General features: G+C 46.1%; 3 protein-coding genes across 7 annotated transcripts; 1 reads left to right on the top strand and 2 right to left on the bottom strand.

The window, feature by feature from the left end:
• Positions 1-311: 311 nt before the first annotated feature.
• LOC106038128 (protein spire homolog 1-like) lies at positions 312-17147 on the bottom strand. Of its 3 annotated transcripts, XM_013184418.3 has the most exons (16): positions 16759-17147; positions 15920-15951; positions 15271-15435; positions 14377-14502; positions 14029-14094; positions 11231-11392; positions 9526-9594; positions 8864-8993; positions 8322-8446; positions 6944-7019; positions 6233-6375; positions 5074-5199; positions 3711-3775; positions 2880-2907; positions 2348-2490; positions 316-1210 (listed from the first exon to the last, which is right to left on the bottom strand). In XM_013184418.3, the coding sequence occupies exons 1-16, from the start codon at positions 16997-16999 to the stop codon at positions 1024-1026; spliced, it is 1884 nt and encodes a 627-aa protein (XP_013039872.3). In that variant the 5' UTR covers positions 17000-17147; the 3' UTR covers positions 316-1023. The 3 variants fall into 3 exon arrangements, 2 of the variants coding, with proteins under 2 accessions (XP_047914011.2, XP_013039872.3); XM_048058054.2 differs by lacking the exon at positions 14377-14502 and having other exon boundaries at positions 312-1210; XR_010833966.1 differs by lacking the exon at positions 2880-2907 and having other exon boundaries at positions 1072-1210.
• NEPRO (nucleolus and neural progenitor protein) lies at positions 17075-22497 on the top strand. 3 transcript variants are annotated; one of them, XM_048058056.2, is made up of 9 exons: positions 17288-17458; positions 17559-17713; positions 18676-18752; positions 18859-18990; positions 19336-19413; positions 20074-20429; positions 20707-20768; positions 20871-21121; positions 21573-22497. In XM_048058056.2, the coding sequence occupies exons 1-9, from the start codon at positions 17368-17370 to the stop codon at positions 21949-21951; spliced, it is 1581 nt and encodes a 526-aa protein (XP_047914013.2). In that variant the 5' UTR covers positions 17288-17367; the 3' UTR covers positions 21952-22497. The 3 variants fall into 3 exon arrangements, with proteins under 3 accessions (XP_047914014.2, XP_066859352.1, XP_047914013.2); XM_048058057.2 differs by lacking the exon at positions 17559-17713 and having other exon boundaries at positions 17075-17458; XM_067003251.1 differs by having other exon boundaries at positions 17075-17713.
• A 429-nt stretch (positions 22498-22926) lies between these two features.
• TAF13 (TATA-box binding protein associated factor 13) lies at positions 22927-24964 on the bottom strand. The gene is made up of 4 exons (XM_048058068.2): positions 24806-24964; positions 24617-24695; positions 24395-24492; positions 22927-23544 (listed from the first exon to the last, which is right to left on the bottom strand). The coding sequence occupies exons 1-4, from the start codon at positions 24905-24907 to the stop codon at positions 23374-23376; spliced, it is 450 nt and encodes a 149-aa protein (XP_047914025.1). The 5' UTR covers positions 24908-24964; the 3' UTR covers positions 22927-23373.
• Positions 24965-25008: the final 44 nt, after the last annotated feature.

Below are 25008 nucleotides of genomic sequence, written 5' to 3'. Positions count from 1 at the left end.
CTAGCACAAGTCAGTTGGAGATATTGACCCTTCTGGCAGTTTTGAGGCACACCTTGAGTTCAGCTTAAACATGCCTTTCTTCCCTTCTCCACTCTCTGGGGAAACTGGCTCTTCACTTCCCTTTGCAGTCAGTATTTTCTTCAGTATGACTCATTCCAGCTACAAGTCCATTGTATCCTTCAGCACTGTCTATCCAGGCCCTGCGCACCACACCACAGAGAATCCTGTGGAAGACAAATCAGAGCACCTACACCCCTTCCATATAGGCAATTCCTGGGGAGAAGCAGACATACTATCAAAGCATCTCATTTCTGGTTTTAACCACACAAAGAATTTACCAAAACGTTCTTTATTGTTCCAGTGTCACACAGGTTGCAATAGTCCAGTTTAGCTTAGGGCAAAGCTGTAGACCAATACAAAAACCAAGATTCCCTAGAAAACAGCCACCCTCCCTCAGGTGATGATGGCACTGGGATAGACTAGTGCCATGAAGAGCTCTGCTGGCAAAGCACAGCTAGCACACACACACAAGAAAGAAATCAAGAGCAATTCCTGAGCAAACAGATGGAGCAGGCTGCCTGACAGCCTTCACTAGTGTTACATTCATCACAGCAGTGAGTTCAGGTGCTTTGCAGTGAGTTATCGGGGAAGAATAAGTGTCTGCAAAATGAAATAGAGGTTTTAGCTTAAAAGTTTCCCTATATTCATGGCATAGGGCAAAGTCGGCTTAGCAAGGAATGCAAACAGTGCCACAAAATGACAACTGCAGGTGCAAAGGAGGAAGTGCTAGAGGCGTGATAGTGCTTCAACATTTATTTTCCCCAAAGACACATAAAAGAATTAAAACAGTTCTAAAAACCACAATGTTTTATAATACTTCACAATACATAAATACTAACTGCGCTTCCTGCTTAGACTAAACAGCAGGGAAGTCTTTTATTCGGGCCTTTATGTCAGAAAGTGCATAAAGCTGTTTAAATTATTCAGGTACAGAACAAGTGACAGGAGAAATGTATGGCAGAGTCATTCCAGTTTAGTCCAAGACTGGGAAATTCTCCTGAGTGGGATGTTCTGCTGTTGGTTGGAAGCCACGTTCAGCAGATAATGCTCACACTGAGTGCAGATGTCTGCAGTCAGCCAGTCTGCCATGGTCCTCGAGTAACAGCACAGAGGCCGTGCTAGGCAACGGGGCTCCAAAATAACAGGCACGCTGGAGCAGGAAAGGGGAAAAAAACAACAGGAAAACTGACCTGGGTATCTGTTAGAGGGTACAGAGCTTTTCTACCCTTCCCCCAGGCCTGATCCAACGTTAAGTGATTATACACGAGTTCAATGGGGCAGTCAACTCCTCCTGGGGAAGCTACTAAGCACCAGAGCAGCTTCATTTACTGACACCTCTCTGTTGACTAACACAGCATTTCAGCTAAAGGGCTAACGGATATCTGTGGTTGATCCAAGGTTATGACTGAATCCTTACAGCATGTGCTGTAGGATGTTTCTTTGACATCTGGAAGGCTGGCAGTAATGCCATCACTCAGACCTCTTCTGCAGCACCTGCAAAGGACTGCCAGTGATAATGTCAGTAGTGAATACTGCCTTGAGTTTTGGTCACTGAGGTGCAGTCATTTGAACCAGAAACCACTGTGGCTATTTTAGTTACATTAAAGAACAGTTTCAGAGGGAAAAGATACCTGTTCACCCAGTAGAATATATACAAACATATTTGGAAAGAAGAGAACAGAAGGTATGTTTCGAGTCCTAGATATTACCCTTACACTCACAGGGTCTGCCTTTTCCACTCAGACCTGTCAGAAGCTTGCTTTGCAATAATTCCCTTTCCAGGGACAAAAAGGACAGGGTATCTGTATGTGTATGGGAGGACTCAGGAAACCATTTGTTGCATTACCCTTCAGTCAGTTATACCTGAGACCATTCGCATATTTGTAGTTCTAGGGATAGAGGCTACTGCTGAGTTGTAGTAACATGCCCACAGCTGTTATGGATATAGAATGTAATGGAGTCTGGAAATTCTCATATAAATGAAGCTATCAGGAGTACTTTTGTCTTAGCTAACATGGACACCCCTGAATCAGTTGGCAACCTGACAGCTAAAAAGTAAAATGGATTTCACAGCACCTACACATCCTCCCATTTGGTCATCTACAACCCACAATGCTTTCAGAGAACTGTAGGTCCATTTAGACCAGTAGCTAGATGAATCATCCAGCATAACATTCAGCTGACCAGCACAGGACTACATCGAGCAGTTGCTGTCATGTTTGTTGATTTGCATATACAAGTAACAGGTACCACCTTTCAAGGTGAAACCATATCTGTCCCAGCTTACCTACAACTCTCCCAGTGCTCTACTTCATGCAGCAGCTCTGAGTTCTTCCTCTCTTGAGTAGCTGGGTCTTCCTCTCTGGAGAGTCTCACAAGTTTTAAGAAGTGGAGTGGGAGATGAACACACATTCTGAAGGGCACGGACATCTACAATCACAGCACAAGTCACCCGAGTTCTCAAGGAAATCCTCCTTCTTAGCAAGAAAATTTGCATGGCATGTAGTTGATTTATTACTGCACTTACAAGATAAACATTAATGCAGTGAACTCCCTGACCCTTGTATAAATAGAGCACAGAGTAATCCCAACCACTTTACACAGGATCAAAGAAAGAGGAGCCAGAGCTGTTTCAGCTGAATAGTCTGTCTTTCCTGGCTGCTTTTGTACCTTGTATTATGGCCTCTTTCCTTTTCTTAGAAAAAAAGCTAGAGGGTAGATTTGAGGTATCAGTGAGGTGAAGGAAAGTTTCCTATGACTAGGTGAGGTGCAGAAAAAAACAGAAAAAAAAGATTTGCTGTTGTAAAGACTAGACTTGCCTTGATGCAGCAGTCACAGCAGATGACACTAGGAGAAAAAAAATTCCCAACGTTATCATTTGAGTAAAGCTCAGCAGATACCAATGCTGTAGCTAAGGGTGACTTTCCCAAAGAAGCCTTAACGTGATTGTGGCACAATCACTTGATGGCAAAGCGAACAAGTCTAGAACTCCCCGTTCAGTTTTCCAGCCCTCCTATTTATGGCAGTTTTAGTCAGCTGAAGCACATCAGCATTCATAGCTTGAAGGCTTTATCTGCAAGTACCCACTGCTTTTCAGCAAGCACCAACACCAGTTACTAAACTCCCAGAGGTTTACTTGTAACCAATTCAGTGCTTTGCTGCTGCTTCAAATAGATTTAAGTGAGACTGAAATTATCTCTCTCCCATGAGAAAAACTAACAAATAAGTGGATACTAGTGGGTCCAACTTCTTTCCCAGTCACAAGGTCTAGAGTCTGCTTTTCCAGTCCTAAACAGAAGATTCTGCTGAAAAGCCTCTCCCAGAACCTCTCAAGCCCTTGACTGAAGTAAAATGCAACCTACAGAGCAAAATGGAGTAATTGCTGAGAAGAATCAAGTCTACTGATAGCACAGTAAATTCGGTTATTGCTAGCTTGATACTACAAGTTAGTATTGATACCACTTCAGAGGCAAGTTTTTCCATCTCCTCTGCAGCTGTAGACACTTCAGCCGGGCTTGTGTAGTAAGGCAAAACTGCAAGGCTAGGGAACCCATTCCCATCCAAGTGCTACAACTGTTTGAATACTGAGTATTGCAGTACTGTTCTTTCACTCTTCTCCCTCCTCATTCAGCCCTTTTGTAACAGCTCACCTGCTGCAGAGGTAACAGCTGTAAGGCCACTTAAGAAACATCTGCTTACGGCAGCTGAAACAGATCTGTGGAATAGAAAGTTATTTGTGAATGCCAACTGGAAATATCTTCCTACCAGCAGCATCCACTGCCTGCCAAGGAGCAAGCATATAAACTAGCCTTCTAAAGGCTTTAGATCCACATACAATAATAGAGATCCAATGAAGGATAGCAGAAAGACAGGAATTAAAGGCTAAAAAGGCCAAAAAAAGCCTTATTTGTAAGCCTGTGTTTTTATGATGCAGAGGTTTAGGGCAGCTGCCAGACAACAGGAGTTTAAAAAAAGGCTCTTGAACAAACAATAGCTGTATTGTGCAAGAGTGTAACAGTAGCTAGTTAAGAGAGGGAAGAAGAGAGACATTCTTTGAGGTAGACTGCAGCAATCCCAAAGAGATTAAGTCAGGGCAACTTTGAATCCAATCCTGAAGCAAAAAAAAAAAATGAGTCATAAGGAAGCTGATGAGTCGCTTGAACTTTATAAAAAAGAACATTCATACACAGCTGGCAGTCAGAAGTGATATTATCTTGAGAAACAGAGCTTGAGAAAGCTAAAAAAACTTCAGCAGCAAGAACACAAAGGGGGTAAGAGAGCCATTTTAGTATAGGCAGAGAGAGGCAAGTTAAAGCAGGGTCGGTGAGTAAGGTGAGGAGAAAACAGATTCAGGAGCACGAGATAAAGAGGGTGGGGAAGTATCAGAGCTGTACTAGCAGAACTGTCTGCTAAATAAAGTGAGGGCAAGAAGCTGATCCCCAAAACAAGCAGCATGAACATCTTCACATCTGCATCGCAAAGGGCTTGCACTGAAGACATCTGCTCTAGAGGGGCTTGGTGGAACAAGCCCTCTAGAACAGACTGGATGAATAAAGAAGTGCCCAGCCAGCGGTCCTGTGCTGCAGGTTGTTCCCTGCCCCCTCATCTCCCCAGCCTTTGCATCCGCTGCTCAGCAAGGTGGTTCACATCAGCACAACTCAGCTGTGGGAGTTAACAGCCTTTGCTTCACCGTATACCAAATCCCAGTCAATATCTTTGTGATTTTAGAGCTGGCCAACAGGAACAGTTCTGCCAGCATGGAAGTAACAGTCAGGAAGTATTAGCAACGGCTGGGTTATTTCCTAGGCAACTTACACAGCATATGTCTGATTAGAAGTCATCACAGCACAAGTATTAAAAGATTTTGTGCAGCCATGGGCCAAACTCAGAACAGCTGCATGAACAGGATAAACTGAGGCAGAAAGCACCTCAGCAGTTCAGCACTGAGGGACATGAAGCCAGCCAGCTTTTGCAAAGGCACAGGCAGCACAACAACAAGGAGAAGAAACTTACCTTTCCTCTTGAAGAGACACCATCACTGCCTCCTTGGCCTTCCCCTTCCAGCACTCTCGTTGCATATCTGGTTCCAATCAGTTCAGCAATGGTTGGTGACGGCCACGTACTAGGAAGGTGACAGTCCTATCCAAAGACAGGAGGTCAAGCATCAGAGAAAGCTGAAGGCACACATATTTGGGGAAGTCATCCTCAAAATTGGGTCCCAGGAGGCTCAGCAGCATTTGTCCCCAAAACTCAGTTCTGCTAGCGATAGGCAGTAGGCGTTGACTGACAATACTAGTCACTACTAGAACACTACAGGGAGCCCTGCTGTAGTTTTTGAGCTTATAGACAAGAACGCAAGCAGCTTCCTGAAGCAGGTCCTTCGGTCCCCATAACAGTTAATCCCATCTCCAGAGCCAGTCTCTTGGGACTTCTCACCTGTGACACAGAGCACAGCAGAGGTGGCACCCTGGCCCCTCCTCACCTAGGCACAGCGTCCCTTTCCTCAGTGTGACACTCTTGCCTTATCTTGCCCAAGAGAGCCATCAGCCCGCACAAATGAGGGCTACGGTTTGGTTGTCAACCAGGAAAGAAAAGTGCTTTTATCCGTCAGCACAGAACAGGGCTAAGCCATGATTCAGAAGGTGGCACAGAAGAGCACAAACCCAGCATTACTCCCACATTTAGAGCCTGGTCACTTCATTACTACATACATTTAGAAGTCACTGATGCTTTGCTATCTACATGTTGTCAGACACTTGGTTCCTCTTAATGCAGCTGAAAGGATGCTCGTGAGTGTATTAAAGTCTAGACAGAGGGGAGATGGAGAATGCACGACTGTCCCACTGCCAGCCACAGGCTGCTTGAGGAAGCCTGCACAGATACTTCCAAGTAATGAAGTTGCATTTTTGTCTTATAAGAGGAAGAACGCTTTCATATCATTCAAACTGAACAATAAGAAATCCCCACAAGGACACTACAGCATACATCCTTATTTTTACACCATCTCCAAGGAAACAATAAATATCCCAATTTCTAATCTGAAGTTTAGCATGCTATGTGGCTTAAATAAAACCAATATAACGTGATCACTGCATGCACAAGGTTCAAGGTGCCTTCTGGAGTCATCACCAGATGTATCAGAACAGCTTGCCAGCTGATATGCCCCACTTACAAGTTCCTTGCTTTGAAGGCCACTCTCTAAAGATTTGGATCTTGCTCTGTAAGGAGGCAGCTGCTGTTGGCCAGCGTTCAGGGAACAGTCAAATTTGATGTCTGCTAGCATGGGTGCACTCACGGGAGGACATGCAGTGAGACCTGAGCAGGAAGAGAGAGTTTTGGATTACGGAAGAAAGGACTGGCAGCTTATAAATATTCTCCCCAAAAGGTGACTGCTCAAGAGCACTACCCCTCCTTTCTGAAAGCAGCAAGGCCTACTTTCCCCCACCCTCAACCTCCATCAGCCCTGATAACAAAAAGCAGAGGTTACAGTAATTACGGTTGTCAGTAGGGAGTGACGAGTCTTCATTAGTTAGCACCATTTAGTTTAATAAAATCACGTGGTGCACTTTCATCCTGAACATCCAAAATGTTCATTTAGCTTTTACTGTGATTTCTACTTACACGCCTTCGGGGACACGCTATCATTGTTTTGAAGCTGCAGGAGCCATCCAAGCTTCAGAAAACCATTCCTCTGCAGTTGAGGAAGTGCACCTCCCTAAACTCATTACTTGGTGTTGGAGCTTCTCCTGTCAAGTGTCTTTAGGTGCGCAGAGATGTGTAGCACAGTGAGCCCCAACCTAAGACTTTGGCAGCCCAGCAGGCACTGACTCTGACTGTGCTTTATTACCACCCGGTCTGGATTTGCAGCAAAAAGGACACTGACCTGTGCTCTTGCAGGACACTACTGATGACTTGGCTGCGGCAAGGTGGGTGCTGGAAGACAGCTTGGGAGTAGGTTCCTGTAAATCAGAGGACAAGGTATTCTTAAACTGTATACAAGAGAGACCAAGCCCACTTGCTCAGAAGCACTGCTGCTAAACAGAACCCAGGACCCAGAACTGACTAGAAATAGTCCAAGGCTTAGTCAGAAGTGGAGGGGAGAAAAAAAAATGCGGTACATTTAGAAACTTTGTGTTCCAAGAGGCAATTACAAGTTAATTCCCCCCAGCAAGGAAGCTCTGGTCAAGCTGGTGAAATTTCAGATTCATCTGTTATCTCCCTCACTTAGTTCAGTGCAGATTTTAGTTTCATCTAGGCAGGAGCCAACTAACTTCACTAGATTCTTCCTTTACAGCTTTCAGAGTACCTTGCCATTTTCTTGGCTCCGGCTCACATATAGCAACACTGGAGAACAGTTCAAGAAATTACACCCCAGTAACCGAGTTCAAACCCAATGCTGTATCTAGAGAGCATTGTTTCTAGCTTCTCTAGAGAAGCAGGAACACAATTCGATCATATTGCAGTCTCCATAAAGAAGGTCCTTCCAGCTTACAGTAATACACCAACCACGTGCTCCTCAAACACTGAACATTCCTACAAGTAGCACAGACTTGTGCAAATATAGCTACATTTTTCTGCTTTTATTAATTCATATCCGTTTTCCTCAGTTAAGCAATTGTATTCCAGGCTAATGTTTACAGAAAGACTGCTGTTTGTTTGCCAGAGCATCTGTGCTGGACACGATGTGTTAGGGCTCAAGTTCTGTTCCACAGGATTTCCGACTACGCTCAGACTGAATTCCAGAAGCAAGCAGTGAAGCTTTTCATAAGCAGTCTGTGGAGTTAAGGAACACAAGGACCACATATCCCAGTTTACTGAAGAATGGTACTGCCTTAGTTTCTCCACATGCCCAAGAGTGGGAATTCACCAGTAAAGTTGCTTCCTGAAAATAAATCACATGAAGTGCAAATATTTCTAGCATCAGTCGCCTCACTGTGAGGTAAAGTGGGAGAAGTTTTGGCCCATATTGGCCAAACTCCTATGCATATCAAGACTTCTGCAAGCCCTAGTTTTAGAGACCAGATCAGAAGTTAGTTTTTATAGGCTGCAGTCATGCCACAATAAAGTGTTTAAATATCACATGAGCTTCTGTAGAGGCAAGGACTTCAGTGAACCTAATACTGTCATGTTTATTCACTTTAGATGGACAAGATTACTCACACTAAGATTTAAACCTCATGTTCTAGGATGTGTGTGTGTACAGATCCAAAGCCTAGACCAGATTATTTACACCTCTCCAGTCCCTTCATTTAAACCCTTACCTGAACTTCTGGTTCCAGCTGCTGTGCTATAGCGTTGACAGTTTTAAACTCTGTACTGGCATCTTGAAATGTTAAGAAACGATCACTTGGAGGTCTCAAGGCGATTTTGGGCATCACAGGCATTTCTGAGGGTTGGGAGAGGGGAAGAAAAATACACACAAGATATTGTGCTGTGGCAAGAAAATAACAAATCTTATACCCACGTACCAGAATTTGATATTTGGTTTGACTTTGTTCTGTTAGATAGTCTTTAGTTTCAGGTGATGGTTGAAATCCTGTTCTCTAACTTAGCTGACAAATTTGAACCCCCTAAAAAAGGGTAAGTTGAAACATTTTCAAGTCTTAATACGCCACAAACAGATTTTCTGGAAAATTCTTATGCCATATCACCTTTATCAACATAAATTTTGCATTCCCACCTCCCTTGCATTATATGCTACGGGGAAAAAAAAAAAGTGGGCTTTCATTTCAAAGGCCGTCCATTATTTTTAGTCAACCGTGACTTCACTTGCATGCTTGATGGGTCGCTTTGCAGCAGGTACCTTTGGGCCTGGCCCCGCTTTCCCTTGCTGTGGATGGCTGAAGCGTCTGTGGCTGTTTTATTTCTGCCAGGAGCTGTTCGTGCCACCTGGACTCCTGTGGCACGCACTCTTTCAGCTTCCTCTGCAGCACCTGCAGGTAGAGCATATCACCAGGAAGAAACAGTAGAAAGATTGAGACCAGTGGTGGCAACCAGATCTCCAGCAATGGCACTGTTTTACAACTGCCTCTCGCTAGAGAGGGCGCTAGGCCCTGTACGCTTCTGCTTTCCATGCCTCATTTCTAGTTTTTTGAAGTACGTGAGAAGCTTTAGATAATGTGTTTGCTGTAGAATACTTTTAGCAACTCTCAGATTAGAGACAAGGCTTGATCAAGGAATATGGAGTATTTTTGGGACCACAAAATGTTCCAGATGGAAGAAACAGCAACAGGAACAGAGAGACTGATCATCTTTCTCCTCTGAAGATTTGTCACCTACCGTAGTCCTAACACGGTAGGTTGGCAGAGGGTCTGTCGAAAATTTAAGCATGGTTCATACGTGCCTCTCCCAAACCCAAACCAGTAGCTAAGACATTAACTCCATATTCCTAGAAAACATCCTGTCAGCTCCAAAGTCATCTTGTTTTGCTCTCATTAGATTTAGATGCAGCACCAGGTCACCTACAGGTTTTAGGTGAGGCTTGGGAGCAGCTACATCATCACTGGGGGTTCTGCATTTTTGCTCGATGATCACCTGAAAGAAGAGAAATTATGCTTAAGCAGTAAGGTTTTCTCTACTCCTCGTACATCTTTCTAGTCAGTGGCACAGTGAATAACTCAAGTCAGGATTTGAGAATGGGGAATGTGGGGAAGGCATAAAAATGGCACAGGGAAATACAGAATGATGCGGTGCTTGCTGCAGAGGGAAGCACCGCAGAAAAGAAGTCAAGCTGTACATGCACGCCTCTAGCTGCCTAGTTCACTTATTGATACTTGAAGGCTATGCTATTTACTCTCCCCGTGTACAACTGGAGAACACGTGGGAGTGCAGGTAGAACAACAACAGCTTCCCACACTAGCTGGGCTTTCATTCATTTGCAAATTAGACCACTGTTTGCTACAGAAGCTTAAAGTAGCTTTGCAGATGGGGAAATCCTCGCTTAAGAGCTTTCACAAACAAAGGCCTAAGTAGTAAGTACTCCATGCTTTCTTCTAGCATTCGGGACTTCAGATTGAAGCTTGTGCTTCTCATCAACCCCGGGAAGAAAAAGAAATCAAGCCAGTTCATCCTGCCACCTGGAGCTATCGTTTTGTACTGCACAGTGCAATGATTCTGTCGTGCATTGCAATAAAACACAAGTAGCTGTGATGTATTTTCTCCCTTCTGTTACTATCCATTTATTTATTGAACAAATTATCAGTCTCCAAACAAATGCCAGAGCCTTTTCTGAAGGCTGGAGCCACAGCCAAGAGAAGTGAGAATTTCTTTAAGGGTGCGTGGTTTAGCTGCAGCTGTTAACCCTCTGCACTCAAGGAGCACCATCAAGGGGAGGAAAAAAAGCTGATGTCTAGCATGGTAAGCAAACTTTACACTTTTTAAAATATTGCTCTTTATTACAAGTAGAGTTGTCTCATCTTCTGCCAAGATGTCTGTTTGCAAAGCACGCCAATGCCACAAAGCCTTATGCCAATGTTTTAGATCTGCTCATCACTCCCAGCTCAAGCTGCAGCAAGTGAACAGCATCACAAACCTTCAGAGGCACTCAGTCATTTTTGTATCCGGGCATCTTCAGCACCATCAACATTGCTGGAAGCCCCTACCTCTTGAGTCAGCATCACAGCCCCTGGAAGCAGTTTGGATTTCTTTTTTTTTTTTTTAACCCTGCCTAAATTCCTGCAGTAGCCTGTTTACACTGCCTACAGGCCTCTGCCTGAGGCTGAGCAGAGCACTCACTCAAAAGTGATTTTATACTTTCATGCATCCCGCAGCAGCTGAAAAGGCAAGAAAAACTAGTCAGAAATGCCAGACAGTACAGCTCAAGGAGCCTGTAAAGACATAAATGTCTGAGGAAGAAAGCATAAGCAGGCAAGGGTCTGTTTCATGGAGCTGCTGCCCTGAAGGGAGAACAAGTTTACCATCCAGCTTCATAAAAGTCTGGCTAGTCCTGAAATAAAATGGTACTGGGAATAAAGTGTTTGGATGGATAAACGTGGTGATCAAATATTGAGCTGAGAGGAAGCTCCAGACAGTTCTGGACTAGGAGTACCTTTGAGAAAGACTTTAAAACAAGGTTTGGGGAAGAGGTCTCAGCAAGTATTGTTTAGAAACCAAGCAGTTAGAGCAGGTGGTTGCAAAACTGTCCACCGACTGCAGTCGGTCAGTCACTCACCTTCCGAAGGTTGTACCTCTTGTGCTGAATGTCATCCAGAAGTAACTCATAGGGGGAGAGGGCACGCTCTTTGAGCGGGGCAGGGCGCTCTGGTCGTTCGGTGGCCTTGTGCAGCCTCACACCACCCTGCAGCTCACAGATGACACTGGGCCACAGGGGTGCCTAGGAGAACCCAGCGAGGGACAAGTCAACAGCAGGCAGAAACACACGGAGCAGCACTCTCACCCTCCCTGTAACAGGGCACACTTAGCAGCTGAGGTCTTGCAGAAACATAGAAACGTGTCCTTAACACCTCCTTCAACCCACTTGCAGGGCACAGTACCAAGATGGAGAATTGCTTCTCTTTATAGAAGTCACTTTACAATAAGTGAGCTGGCTCCCCAGCTCATTCCTGAATTTTGTCATCAACTTTAAGAACATACTTCAGCAAAACAGTTTGTTACTAGATAGTTAGACCCATTTTCTTCAATAAGTACTTCTTGGAAGTACTGCAGGTGCCAGAGGGTTTTTTTTTTGTTTTTTCATCCTTTTCTTCTCCATTTTATTACCTCCTAGGAAATACTGAGAATGAAATCCCAAACCTTACCATTAAAATCCTCTGAATTTTCAGAAGCCAAGGATTGAAGAGCCCACAGACCAAAGAGGAAGACAAAGGGAAAGAGATCTCACACTTCAACCTTTGCAGCAGCTTATGTTAGCTTTTTCAGCCTGGAGACACAATCTGATTACACTGACATCTGCTCATCCTCTTCCTGTATTAGTACCTCTTTCCACAGGATGCTCAGGCATGCAGGATAACCCAAAAAAAGTTAAGACAGGAAAAAAAAACATAATCCACTCAATAGCCTGTTTAGACAACATTGTAATGGAAGTGCTAAGTCAACAGCTTATCTGGATCCCAAAGGCAAATCGAGTAAGAACGAGTGATTGTATTATAAACACTGAAAGGGAAGCAAAACATTTTAGAAAATTGCCTCAGAACAAAACTTCTGACTTGATTTCCTCTCCCTCTTTCACTTACAGGATGAAGCACCTTCTCTCTACTTATCCCTTCAGATATCTTGGTATAATATCAGAAATGTCTTATGCAAGCTCTGACTGATGGGCTGCCTTCAAGGAGAAGGATGCTTCGTTGGATTGTTTTAGCCAGGCTTTGGAACAGTTGTATCTCAACTCCAGACAAGCAGAACTGTCAGACAGTAGCCACACACTAGCCGTATCTCCCGGATTAACATAATTGTTTAGGAGAACACAAAAAAATCTCTCAAAGTCCTGCTGAAAAAAAAGCTGGGCAAACTGATCAGCATTTGCTTCCTGTACAACACTAAACATATTTCATTCCTTTCATTCATGGGAAGACAGCTGTTCCTAAGAGGTCTCAGTGCCTGGATTTCAAGGTGAAGAGTGTCTTCTGACCCACACGGTAAGCTCTGCTGGGATGGTACAGCCCTGCACGATATCAGCTTGTGGCCTGTGTTTCAGAATGCCTGTTTCAGAGCAGACGGGATGGAAAAGGCTGGTCCACAGACAGCGTTAACTGCTTGGCACCGGTCAAGGCATCAGCTCCAATCTGTGGGATCCCAGCAAAGTTGGCACCCTGGTTATTTTAAACTCAAGAGTGTGTCAGAACGATGCAATCAACTGGTGCATAGGGACTTGGAAACTAGAGTCAGAGGATTTGCAACAGACATCCTGCTTTTGGAATTTATGTCTCCTGAAGGAGCAGAGGCCAAACACACTGGCCTTCAGGCCACACGGCAAAGCCCATGTATTTATTCATGTATTCCCTGCAGAAAAGAGCATCAACTGCTGTTGATGAGTTTGTGGTTTGAGATAGCTTGCCAGTTTATTTTAATAGATCACAAAATTGAGAATATGCCCAAACACACATTTCACAAACATTTTCATACGAATAGTTTGAGCACGCTTCAAAGCAAGTGCTATTTAGACAAAGGGAGCGAGTCCACAAGTCTCTCGGGGCTTGCCGTTTGTCTCCACAGACTCCAGACTACAGTGCATTTGTTTATGCCGGGCAGAGCTCCAGCCAGAAGAGCTATTTGTTTCTGATTGAGCCCTAACTATGTAGGGCTTGAAAAGAACAGAGTGAGTTGCTTCCTCTGCCCCAAACACACAGTCCAACATCCCCAGAAGGACAGAATGGAAGGACAAGAAAGGACATGGACAGGAGGTAGGAGCTACATCTCCAGCCTCCCCCTCCTTTCTGCCTTTTTTGAGCTGCTGAAGCTCAAAAGGATGGTCAGAGCTATCAACTGCTTTCAGTCTCTCCAGCCCCGAATCAGCACAGACCCCACATGCTAAAAGTGATCTCGTTCACCTTACTTCTACCACCAACAGATCAGATTTCTGAGAGTTGTCAATCCCGCTACAGAAACAAGCAGACTGCTTTTGGCAGGTATCAATTCCTGCCAAGAGATGGAGTTTGGGTCTCATTTTCAGGAAGAAACAGCATGAGTAAGTACTTGTGGACACTTATTCCAAAGAGTGCCTCCAATTTCACTTTTAGAAGTGGTTTAAGCTGAACCACAAAGAGGCTCTTTGTGCAGAATAAGTGTCCGCATGAGGTAAACACATGAAATAATTTAACTTCAAGTTCACTCCCAGCTTGTTTTGCAGACAAGTCTTTAACTACTTAGGCTCTTGAACAACCTAAGAAGTTTTGTTGGTGTTCAAGCTCTCTTCTTTGTTTTTTAAAGAGTCATTGGAAAACCTCACAGAAGCATGGGTGGACAAAAAAAAAAAAGCCCAACCTACCATAATGAAGAAATTAAATCCCTTACCCACTGTTTTTCCTTCTTCTGCAGGGGGGTTTCCAGCAAATCTTCAACATCCATTTTTCTCAGACTCTGAGGAGCAAGCACATGGGGTCATTACATTGCGCTGTCCAGTGCTTTCCCATCTATCCAGTATAAATTATTAACATAGAAAAGCTTTGAAGCCCCAAACACCCAGACATTCAAAAACTACAATAAATTACTACTACAATGCAGAGACAGAAGCCATTCATGTCATCAAAATACACCTTCAGCTAGGTATTCCATTTCTAGTGCAACGGGAAGATTACTTTATAATTAGATCAATTTATGCAGGTAGAAATGATAGTAGCTAAGGGGTGATCACAAATATACCTCTTTGGAGGTATGGATGATGGAGACAAGCTTCTGAAGTTCCATAAATTCAGTAAAAAGACTCCTACAGGTCATTTCATAATGGCTCTTAGCCTCAGAAGGCATGGACAAGCGCTCTTCACAGGCCTGAAAGAAATGGAGTCATTTAAAAGAGATCTTGAAATGAAAAAACATGGAAGGCTGGAAGAAAGCAAAATTCAGTTTTCTTGATGTATGGTTAAAAATCATCTTCCTCAATTCCTTTGTATCTTTTTTGTTTGTTCTATTGCAGATACAGAGGAGCAAAGAAGCAAGATGCCTAATCTTCTACGAACAATAATCTAAGTAGCTGTGTGTAATTTATCTATCTTGTTCTCCACAATGGGTGCTTTGAAATAAGTGCCTGGAAGGGAAAACTTCCAACACATACACACCACAACAAAACACAGCAGGTGCAGTCACTTATGTTCTTTTTCCCCCTTGCTCCCCTACCCTAATGGGACTGGGGCATGGAAAGTTTCTTGTACCCTTAAATTATGGTTGAGAGGAAGCTGTTAGTTTGAGTTGTGACATCCAAGTCCTCTTGCAGAGACCAAATATTATGGATATTGAAACAAGTCACTTGTCCACAGTCTTCTAGGTGTTGAATGCAGCCTTTGGAGACTACGTACAGAAGGACTTTGTAGACAGAGCTGCAAGAGCCATGCTCAGTCTTCGTTCTTAATTCTTTTCCATAGGCATTTGAGTGCACCTAAAATGTTTTTGCCTTCCCTTTCTGATGGGAAAGCCACGTGTTCCCTCTATGTCCTCCCACAAGCTACTTTCCCCCAAAATGGTCTGTCATCTTGCTTAACAGCACTGTTAACCTTCAGCTCCTCCAAAGCTGCTGTATTTACTAAGCAGAAAAAAGGAAACCTTGATAACATCCTGCAGCGTGACCGCTGGCTTCATTGCCTCGTCATCCAGTTTCAACATGAGGCAGAGCAGCTTCTCCAGGGGATCACTCAGTTCTCGCTCCACTTGGCTGTCGATTCCCCAGTCCAGGGCTTCATAGATCACCACTCCCAAGTACTCCAGCAGCTGCAGACAGAGGCCAAGGAAGCAGTACAGCACCAAGTGTTGTGAATGATCTTCACAGCCCTCATTTCCCAGCCATGGGCGGGGGGGGGCTCTGCTGCCCCTCACAGCTGAGCACACCACTCAGGATGAGAAGGGCTCAAAGCAACTAGGTGCTTATCAAATAACATGAAACACTCCCCAGATAGGCTATTTTAAGCTTTTAAATAATCTATCTAGCACCTCTAAACGCTCTGTTACCAAGACAAAAAGTCTGTAGGCTATCCCACAGTCGGCAGCATCTGTGCACATTGTTTCACAGACTGCTTTACTTGAGTTCACTCCTAACATTTTGTTTCATTTTCCAGATTGCAGGGGACAGTGACTCCCGCAACGCTTAGCGAGTATAAACACATTGACAATTTTAGACACCGACATCTCCCAGGCTGGCCTTCTGCCACAGCAGGATTGTATCCGCACACATAGGAAGGCAAAGAGACAGGCTTACCTTGTCCTCTGACTGCTGAATGCTGCCAACATCTGAAATGGAAACGAGAGAAGGTAAGGGGAAGATAACTGCAAAAGCCTTGATAAACAGCTTTTAATAGCTCTGTTGAGAGAAAGAAATTAGAAGAGTTCTTGGTAGTAAGGAAACAAATCCTTCTCGGTAAGGTCAGTCCCACCCGGGGAAAACAGGCCTGCATTTTGAGACCGCTGCAGAGCAACACAAGATACTCTTTTTACTTACTGTGAGCATTAGCCCCAAACTAACTGCTGCTAGTTGCTTCCTTTTATTTGCTGGTAGGTATCTAATCACATGGAAGGCCATGGATATTTATCTTCTTTCTTTACTACACACTCTTGCCCCCTCAGAGCAATGAACTCTGCAGTAGTGCAACTACATAAGACAAAGTTTGTTGCTGTTTGCTAGCTGCACATAGTGATAAAAAAGTCAGTTTTAGATTTGCTGTGAGAGTTCATACAAGGGAGCCATAGCTCAGAAGATAAACAGAGCAGGACATGAAACAACCTGAGGCTTTATTTTAAATAATAATTTCTTTCAACATAAGTTGTAATAAACTTTCATCCCAGCTATTCCCTTGAAATAAGTAACTCACTAAAGCATTATTAAAAAAAAATAATAAAAAAATCAGACTATACATCTGCATTACCACTCATCTATGGTCCTTTAAAATAAAACATAGGCAGCAGGATAGCCTATACAGTCAGAACACCCTGAAAAACATGCAGAGCAGGAACGAAAAAAATCTTTTCTCCCACTTTGCTCCTAAGTTTCAGCCAGTTATAATAACAGCCCCTAGCATCCTCAGCTGCTTGTGCTCTCACCAGACTTATGGTACACCCTGAAGGAAGCAGTGCCATCAGCATGGATAAAGATGCTCCCAGGGCCTTTTATGAACACGGAATGGAGCAATGGGTACAGCCCCTGCGCCAATTGCTTCATTTTGCAGCAGCACTGAAAGCAAATAGCCCAGGCTTGCTCCTCGCTTATGGGGTGCTCGAAGCACCTCAGAACCTCAGCTAGAGAGACCTTCGCAGCCTTCTGCTCACAGCACGGGGACTCCATTTGCGCCTTCACACCTCATATCCCAGGCTGTGCCCCCAGCCTAGGAACTCAGCACCCCCATCCCCAGGACAGCAGATGTTGGGGCAGCTGCCTTTTATCAGCTCTGCCCCCAGCTTTGCTCTCCAACACGTTCTCTCCCCCACAGGTGCCATCGTTAACGCCAATTTTGCTCCACATTTTTTTTTAAAGGGACGCCACTTTGATAGGAACAACGGGAAGCACATAGCAAAGGGGACTCCAAAAAGGAACAAAACCAGCGAGATCCGCGTTCGATTTAACTTTATTCCTTCAACGCGCTGCAGCAGCCGCTGGAGGGTGCCCGGCTCCCCTCAGCGGGTCCCGCCCCGCTCCGCCCTGACGGCGAGAAGATGGCGGCGGCCGAGGCGGCGTGGAACCGGCTGGACGTGCCGTGGCCGGCCGGCAGCCACACGGTGCCCCTGGCGGCCCGGCACCCCGCAGGTCCCCGGGGACGGGCGGGCGGCTTGGGGCGCGGGGGGGGGGGGGGGGGGCGGTCGGGTTGCGGCGGTTGTTGCGGTTGCTGAGTGCCTCCCGCCCGCAGTGAGGGGCCTGCCGGCGCTGCGGCGCCGCTGCGGGGCGGCCGTGCAGGGGCTGTGCGGGAGAGGCCCGGCCGTCGAGGGACGCGTCCTGCGGGGCCTGCTGTACGTGTACCGCCGCAGGCTGCTCCGGCACCGGCCGTACCTGGCCCTGCAGCAGGTGAGGAGGGGGCGCGGGGGGTCGGCGGCTTTCTGCGGCCCGGGGCCCGGTTGTCAGTCCCGGGAAGGCTCTGGGAGCAGAGCTGGGCGCCCGTCACATCGTGGGGATAAACAAAACAAAAGCCGTACACACGCAAAAAAAACCCCCACAGATTTCTTCATCAGGTGCATTTTGCCCATCTTTGAGTCTCATCAGTTCAGTTCAGTGAGGGTTTCCAGGATCTCCGCTGTGCCATTTTTAGGTTGGAAATGAGGAGGCATTTCTTCTCAGGAGGAGCAGTCAGGCACTGGGACGGGTTGCCCAGGGAGGTGGTGGCGTCACCGTCCCTGGGGGTGTTCTAGGAAAGGTTGGACGTGGTGCTTAGGGACATGGTTTAGTGGGTGATTGGTGGTAGGTTGATGGTTGGACCAGATGATCTTGGAGGTCTTTTCCAACCGTAGTGGCTCTAGGATCCTATGAATTTGCACTTTTCCAGCCTTTTATAACTAGTAGTCAACCCTCTTTTGCTTGTACCAAGACCTGAAGTATGTGCAACTGTGTACCTTTGAGTATAAGATTCATACAGGGATTTGAATTTCAATTAATTATAACTGGGGGGGTGGGGGGGGAACAACCACAGGCCACTCTATCAGGTACTTCCTCTTTTAAGACAAAAACTGAACTCCTTACCAATTTTCCAGCTTTCCAGTAAAGGGAATGTCACTATCTTCAAATAACTACGTTGAAATGAAACTGCAATCGTTCTTACCTTCTTCGTTCATTATGCTTTTTTGTTTTCGAAAAACTAGTTAAATACCAAAAGCCATTGTGTACTGCAGGAAAAACCAAGCAGCACCTATTAACAGTGGCCTGCTCTGGCTCTTGACTTAATCCCTTATTCACAGTAGTGATTATAGTGACAGTTCTTAGACCAAGGCACTCACATCTCATAACACCAGTTGAAGGAATTTTCTTTCCTCCAGGTGGAACAATGCTTGAAGCGCCTGTGGAAGATGAACTTGGTGGGCAGCATTGAAACCCTGGCAGAACTGATTCCCAAGTAAGCATCATGACGCTGTGTGTTATACTGCCTGTTGGCTGAGTCTTCAGAGCTAAATGAGAAGATGCTAGATCATAACCATCTCCTTGTCTTTGTGTTGCCACAGGAAAAATAAATCCCAGGCCCATGCAGAGTACTTAGTTCCCAGCCAGCCTATGCTGGAAACGGTGGCTGTGAAGGTACTGGGAGGCTGCAAGCTCATTCTGCGTCTACTGGACTGTTGCTGTAAAGCATTTCTGTATCCTTTTCTCACTATGTCAGCATTCCTACAGGTCACCAGCAGCAGTTCATGAGACCAAAATAAGGTCTGCTGTAGCACCTGTATTGCTGATGGACTCAGCAGTGCAATTCATGTATGCAACTTGAAGTTTCTTTGATAGCCAAACATCTCATTTTCATGTTATTAAGCGGGAACCTCAGGCTGTTGGCTGGCTGCTCTTCTCTCTTTGAGCAACCCAAAGTTTTGATACTCATCTCCCCAAATTATCTAGGATATTGCCTTGCGAGCCACCTCTAGTTGGTGTGCTCAGCAAGTTTCATTACAGGCTGTTTATTTTTTAACCTTAACTGGTGTAATCTTCAGCTTGTCCGTTAAACACCTCTGTTCACAAGAATACATACTTTTGAACACCGTGGCTTCGGGGTTGTTGAGCCGGCTATGGTTTGTGTAGTCAAGAGTCTTGTTTGTTGTCTGTCTGTTTGACATGCCTGTCAGGGAGAAGGGCTTGTAATTAAAGTCTTGCTGCTGAGTGAGCTTTATTCAGCTGGGAGGAGAGGGGAAAAAAAATCGTATGAATCAGAGATCCCTCCATCCTTTTGGACTTGATTCTAGCACCTGAAGAGTTGTGTAAGTGGAGAGAGACTTCTTGCATGCCGTTTCGGAAGGCTTTGTTCTTAGTTCATAGCAGCCTTTAATGCTGTGGTTTTACTAACACCGCATAACGCCAGCCTGCCGCAGACACTGGCATCTGATACTTTTTGCAGCAAGCAGTAAGTCTGCCTCATGCTGAAATGGAAGGGCTGTGATAAAGTTGTTCTACATCACTGCTGAATTTTTCAGGGAAATCCTCTTTGCTAGTCCTACACTCTGATTGTGAACGTGCCTGAAAGGTGGAAGGTGTGTCGGCAGGGGGAGCTCCGACGAATATTAAAGGAAAACGTGGTGGTGGAGTGTAAAAAGAAAAAGTGTAGTGAGGGGGAGTAGAGATAAAGGGCAGCTTGGGATCTTTTCTGTAGCTCTTCCTCTTGAGTTGAAGGACTTGTTCAGTGAGTGTAAGCACAAGGTCTTGCTAGAGGACACACATCTATCTTCTCTCTTCAGGATTCAGTACAGATGCATATTGCAGAGCCTCGTTTCCTTGTATGGTGTGCTGTCAACATCACTGCGTCTGGTGTCCGAGACCCAGCAGATGCCTTATATTAAGGGGTTTGCCTTCCCGTCTGATATCAGAAACTTCCTTGGAGTTGACCTTTCTTCTGAGGTGAAGAAGCAAAAGGCTAAAATGCTAACAGCAAAACGACCCACCAGCTGGATGAAGAAGCTTTTCCCAGCCGTGCCAAAGGCAGCATCGGAGGCTGGGAAAAAGAGAGGTTTTCTGACCTGTGCGAGTGCCGTGAAAAACGCGAGTGTCCCTACAGATGTTGGAGAGCCAGTTCTGGTGACCAGAGAGAACAGAGGTAAGGTCTTGTGCCACGGTGCCACTGCTTTCTGACAGCTGAGACTGACTGCAACCTCTGCCCAACACAGCCAAGCGCTTTACTACACAGAGGGGGTGTTTCGAGTACAAACTCCCCTCTCCTGACCTTGGAAGAGGAGGAGAGTGTTGAGCACAGGCGTGAGCCTGCTGAGACAGCAGAAGAGCTGAGAGCTCAGCAGGGCAAAGCGTTAGTGTCTGCGTGCAAAGATTTAAAACTCGTAACCTCATAACAGGAACTCTCCCCTCTCTCTCTCTAGGAAAGCACCTGGGGTTTGACGTGAAGAGCTTACTTAGACCATCCAGACCTCCAACACAAGAGGTTTGTGTGCCACCATCTTACACATTCTTTATTTTAACTTTAAAGATCCTAACACTCTGGTGTAACATAAAAGGTAACTGTTCGTGTTATTCTTTGTTTCAGGATCGATACATTACATCAACACCTTTTAAAGAAATGCCAGAATCGCTTTCCCGCTATATGGCAAAATTGCAGCACACTGGGTCTCTCATACAGATGTTTCAAACAGCTGCATCTTTTGGGGAGCTGTCAGAGGCACTCAGAAAAGCTATTCTGTGGTGCAAAGGCAACAAACTCAAACCAGCAGCTTATTTTCTGCGTAACAAATTGTTGAAAAGCAACCGGTTACACCATGTGGAGGCGCAAGGATGCAGGTACGTTACACGTGCAGGGGCATTCTGGATCTGGCACTACATTTTAATGTTGTGTTTTGCTGCAGTGCAGAGAAATGCAGTGGTCTAAACTGCTTTCTTGAGCTTAAACAGGCTCACTACTTCAGGTCACTACACCCTCTGATATGAATATTCTGTTTGGTTTCATTTGTGAGAGGATTTGAAAGGTCAGCAGATGCACAAATACAGAATAAAGAGGGAGAATGAAAATGCAATTTCAACCACAGGCATGTAAATGGTAACTGCTAGATGATGTAAAGGGTGCCAGGCTTCTTCAAAAAGCCCTGGCTACTATTGTACAAGATGCTGTTGTATCTCATGGGTGTGACAAGTAAAATGGTAGAGAACGCCAATAACCGAATCTCTGAAAACACCAGAAGTAACTGTTAACAGCTGCTAAAAGTTCTGTTTTGTGCACCTTCCTTCCCTTAAGCCTGCAGAAGAAGCTGTGCTGTGTCAAAACCTCTCTCTGCAAATACCTGCTGTACGGCTCACAGAGCACGCGCTGGCCGAGGCAGTACCTGGGGGCACGGCTCTGGCAGAGGAAGATGAAATCGTCCAAGTGCTTGAAGAGAACTCGGACTGCACAGCAAAACCAGCCTGAGCTTTTTGGAGTCTGTGAGAACGGTGCGTTACTCACCGGGGGGCCTTCAGGACAGGCTGGACCTTCCATCGCTTGTACAGCTGCTGACAAACTGAGCGCAGCAGGGACCCCAAAGCGGCTGCTGTTGAGAGAAAGCCCTGGCTCCGTGCAGGAAGAAGTCTCTGACAACACGGATATCGATTCTATTTTTGCTGCAATGGGTGTGTGATCCTGGACTGGGAGGATGAGGGCTTGCCTTTTTTCTATGTTAAACTCTCAGAATACCTAGTGTTTTGGTAACTCATACCCTAAATTCTGCTAAGAAAATAACTATTTTAGTATATTTTTATAAAATACCTTTTTTTTTTTTTAATGGAACAGCATTCAAAACAGATGAGCAATCTTTATCCTTTCACCTAGACTTTTCAGGAACAGCAGCTTTGAATTACGTCTTATTTAAAGCCCTTTCTCTGTTGCTGGACCATCATCCACAGGGCAGATAACTAGCAACCAAGGCAGAGGGCTGCAGCTGATCATTTGCTGCTGCCTAGGACCAAAGATTTGTCACTTTTCCAAGAAAGTGTCATTATACTTTTCCTTCTTTGCTGCCTCATACAGGTGACAGCCTTCACTTGCAGTATTACCAGTTTTCAGTATTTGTTGTCCAGCATTTGTTGTCCTTGTCCTGAAATGGGGAGTTACCTGAGTCCTGCTGCTCCAGAAATGGGGCAAAAACAGACAGGGCCTATAAGAGTAAACTTACCCATGAACTTGTCTCCCGCTGTCCTGAAGTCTTTTCAATGTGCAATTTCTGCCGGCTTGGCAAGGTAAGGTTGAGCTATTCGTACTTACGAAATAAGGTTAGAACAAGCAGTGAGGTCAGTGCTTTCCGTCAGTTACAAGCCAAAGCCTAAGTCCCAAGATCAGCATCGCCAGGAAACTACACAGAAAAAATTATCAGAACAAAGACGAAGCAGCTTCACTGTAGAGTACCTGCTCAGCAGGGGCAAGGAAAATGTCTAAGTGCAAGTAAATCTAGAGCCGGTTAACCTCAGCTTCCTAGTTTTACTTACTGTAAAAGACAAGAGAGCTGTGTCTACATGGACAGAACCCCAACAGGCACTTAGGTGTTTAAAAAAAAAAACAACACAACATCATGCACCCTGCGTGATCAGTGTAAGTTTTTATGAAGAATGAGCACACGTAAACTTAAACTTTTTTATTCAAGGGGTATATACAGAACAGCCAGCAGAACTTCTAAGAGTTTGGGCTAGAAAACTTGGTATGTCCACTTAACCAAAATCCATTTTCTACGTTTCCTGTAAACAGAATACCTAGTGATAACCAAAATAGAGAAAAAAAATGTCATTAGCCCTCTAGGTGTCTGATTCATCACAGTCCTACTTCAAACAGAATTTTCCCCTTCAAAGAATCTTTACAGCTCATTTCTTGAAGTGACAGAATAGTACAAAAAGCATACCACATCCAGTCGGGTAACATTCAGCTGCCTGAACACCTGTCAGAAGGGGCAGGGCCAATATCCCTCAGGGATGGTCTCCATCCCGAGTGACCCCTCCGAACAACACATGACATTCCTTCCCGCTAGGCAGCAGGTGCCTGAGACGTGCCCCAGAGCAGGCTGCGCACAGAATCAGGATCCGTAGTTTGCTTCATCAAAGGCCTTTCTGGCTCGTTTCAGTTCTTCGTTCATGGTTAGGAGGTCTTTAACCCTGGCAAACTTGCGGGGGTCCTTGCGGATTAGAAAGACGATGTCTTCAACCTGTACACGCCCCTGCCGTCCAATTGACATGGCCTTGTGTGTCTGTAGGAGGAAGAAAAACAGCATTCCTCTGGCCCCTGAGGTTTTTTTCAGCTCTTAATACCACTTTATTCCCTGGCATTTTTATAATCAAGAAGCTGGCAATTTCAGGATCTGGGCACCAGTGTCCTAGTCACAGAACTGCTAAGTGCCGTCACTCCCGCCCCACATACTGCTCTACACGTAATAGTAATGACATCAAACTGAACCCAGATCACACACAGGAGGGGACGCCTGGTCTGCAGAGTGGTTGAGGAGCAATATCATCAAGCAGAATTGGCATGCAGCGTGCAGTACCTGTACCAGAATGCAGTTTAAGGCATGCTGAGCAGGGTAGGCAAGACTAACCTTTCAAGAGAGAGGGGGGTCTACGAACATTAATATATACTTTTTTAAACCACAAGCTTTCAGACAGTATCCAAACGTTTACAGCAGCAATGGCTTCAGGCCCCAGAAGCCTGCATTTATTTTGTTGCATGGAATTGCTTTTCCATCTATGTAAAAACATTGAGAAAACCTAAGTAGATAAGCTTCTGAGGTTGTGCTTTGTATTTTGTCAGCTGTATGTGTAGTGATGCCACAGTCAACTGCAAAGTCAGCTGTGGATTTTTTCCCCCTACAACACTAACTGCTACTTAAAGGTTTCAGCACTGTTCTAAGCCCCCATGGAGCAAAATGCATGAATTTTGTCTCAGCCTTGGAAGTGCAAAGTCTGAGCTGAGGTTTCTCCTGGTAGCACCACAGCTTTTTGCCTGGGATAGCGCAACAATCGGGCCAGAGGCGCTACCCTTCCTTCAGCAGGCTGAGGCCTTAGCGAGGACGCCCTGCCCGCGCTGCCCCGCGGCCGACTTACCATCTCCGTGATGAACTCAATGACCAGGTCCTCGAGGATGTCCACAGACTCCGTGTAGGGGTTCTGGTCGTCCCCGAACCCGTACATCATGCACCTCACTGCGGGGAGACGCGAGGCGTGAGCCTGCCTCGCCCGTTCACGCCCCCCGACCAGCGCAGGGGCCGCAGGAGGGGGGCAGGAGCCCCCAGCCGCGGGCAGGCGGCGCCCCCCGCCCCGACTCACGCTCTTTGGAGAAGAGCCGCTTCCTCCGGCCCTGCCCGCCGTCCAGGCCTCCGCCGCCTTCCTCCGCGTCCTCCTCGAACTGGGCGCACGCAGCGGGGGAGAGGCGCCGTCAGCGCGGGGGGACCCGCACCCGGCCCCGGCCCCGCACCCGGCCCCGGCCCCGGCCGCCCCCCGCCCGGCCCCGCTCACCGGCGCGTCCTCCTCCTCGTCAGCCATGGCCGCCGCCCGCCGCTCCCAGCCGCCCCAAGCAGCTTCCGCTCGCCCCGCCGCGCCCCCGCTGGCGGCCGCCATCTCGTGGCACGGAGGCCGCAGCCCTGGCCCCGTCCGGGCGGGAGGTGCCGCCGGTAACGGGGCTGCGGCGGGACAAGGCCGGCTGCAGCCGGTGTCTGCGA

This window comes from Anser cygnoides, chromosome 1 (genome assembly GCF_040182565.1).
Source record: "Anser cygnoides isolate HZ-2024a breed goose chromosome 1, Taihu_goose_T2T_genome, whole genome shotgun sequence".
In the NCBI taxonomy this organism is placed as follows: Eukaryota; Metazoa; Chordata; class Aves; order Anseriformes; family Anatidae; genus Anser; species Anser cygnoides.
The sequence above is the reverse complement of the archived record's forward strand: the minus strand, read 5'-3'. Positions and strand labels throughout refer to the sequence as shown.

Coding starts and splice junctions, on each gene's coding strand:
- TAF13 (XM_048058068.2), bottom strand. CDS start 24,907: ATGGCGGCCGCCAGCGGGGGCGCGGCGGGGCGAGCGGAAGCTGCTTGG. Junction 24,696..24,805: donor ACGAGGAGGAGGACGCGCCG/GTGAGCGGGGCC, acceptor GCGTGCGCCCAG/TTCGAGGAGGACGCGGAGGA. Junction 23,545..24,394: donor TTGAGTTCATCACGGAGATG/GTAAGTCGGCCG, acceptor TTCCTCCTACAG/ACACACAAGGCCATGTCAAT.
- NEPRO (XM_067003251.1), top strand. CDS start 17,075: ATGTTGGGGCAGCTGCCTTTTATCAGCTCTGCCCCCAGCTTTGCTCTC. Junction 18,991..19,335: donor TGTTGCTGTAAAGCATTTCT/GTATCCTTTTCT, acceptor TGTAATCTTCAG/CTTGTCCGTTAAACACCTCT. Junction 19,414..20,073: donor GGGTTGTTGAGCCGGCTATG/GTTTGTGTAGTC, acceptor TTCTCTCTTCAG/GATTCAGTACAGATGCATAT.
- LOC106038128 (XM_013184418.3), bottom strand. CDS start 16,999: ATGGAGTCCCCGTGCTGTGAGCAGAAGGCTGCGAAGGTCTCTCTAGCT. Junction 9,595..11,230: donor AGAGGTACAACCTTCGGAAG/GTGAGTGACTGA, acceptor CTCTTCTTTCAG/GTGATCATCGAGCAAAAATG. Junction 3,776..5,073: donor GTGTCTCTTCAAGAGGAAAG/GTAAGTTTCTTC, acceptor TCTATTCCACAG/ATCTGTTTCAGCTGCCGTAA.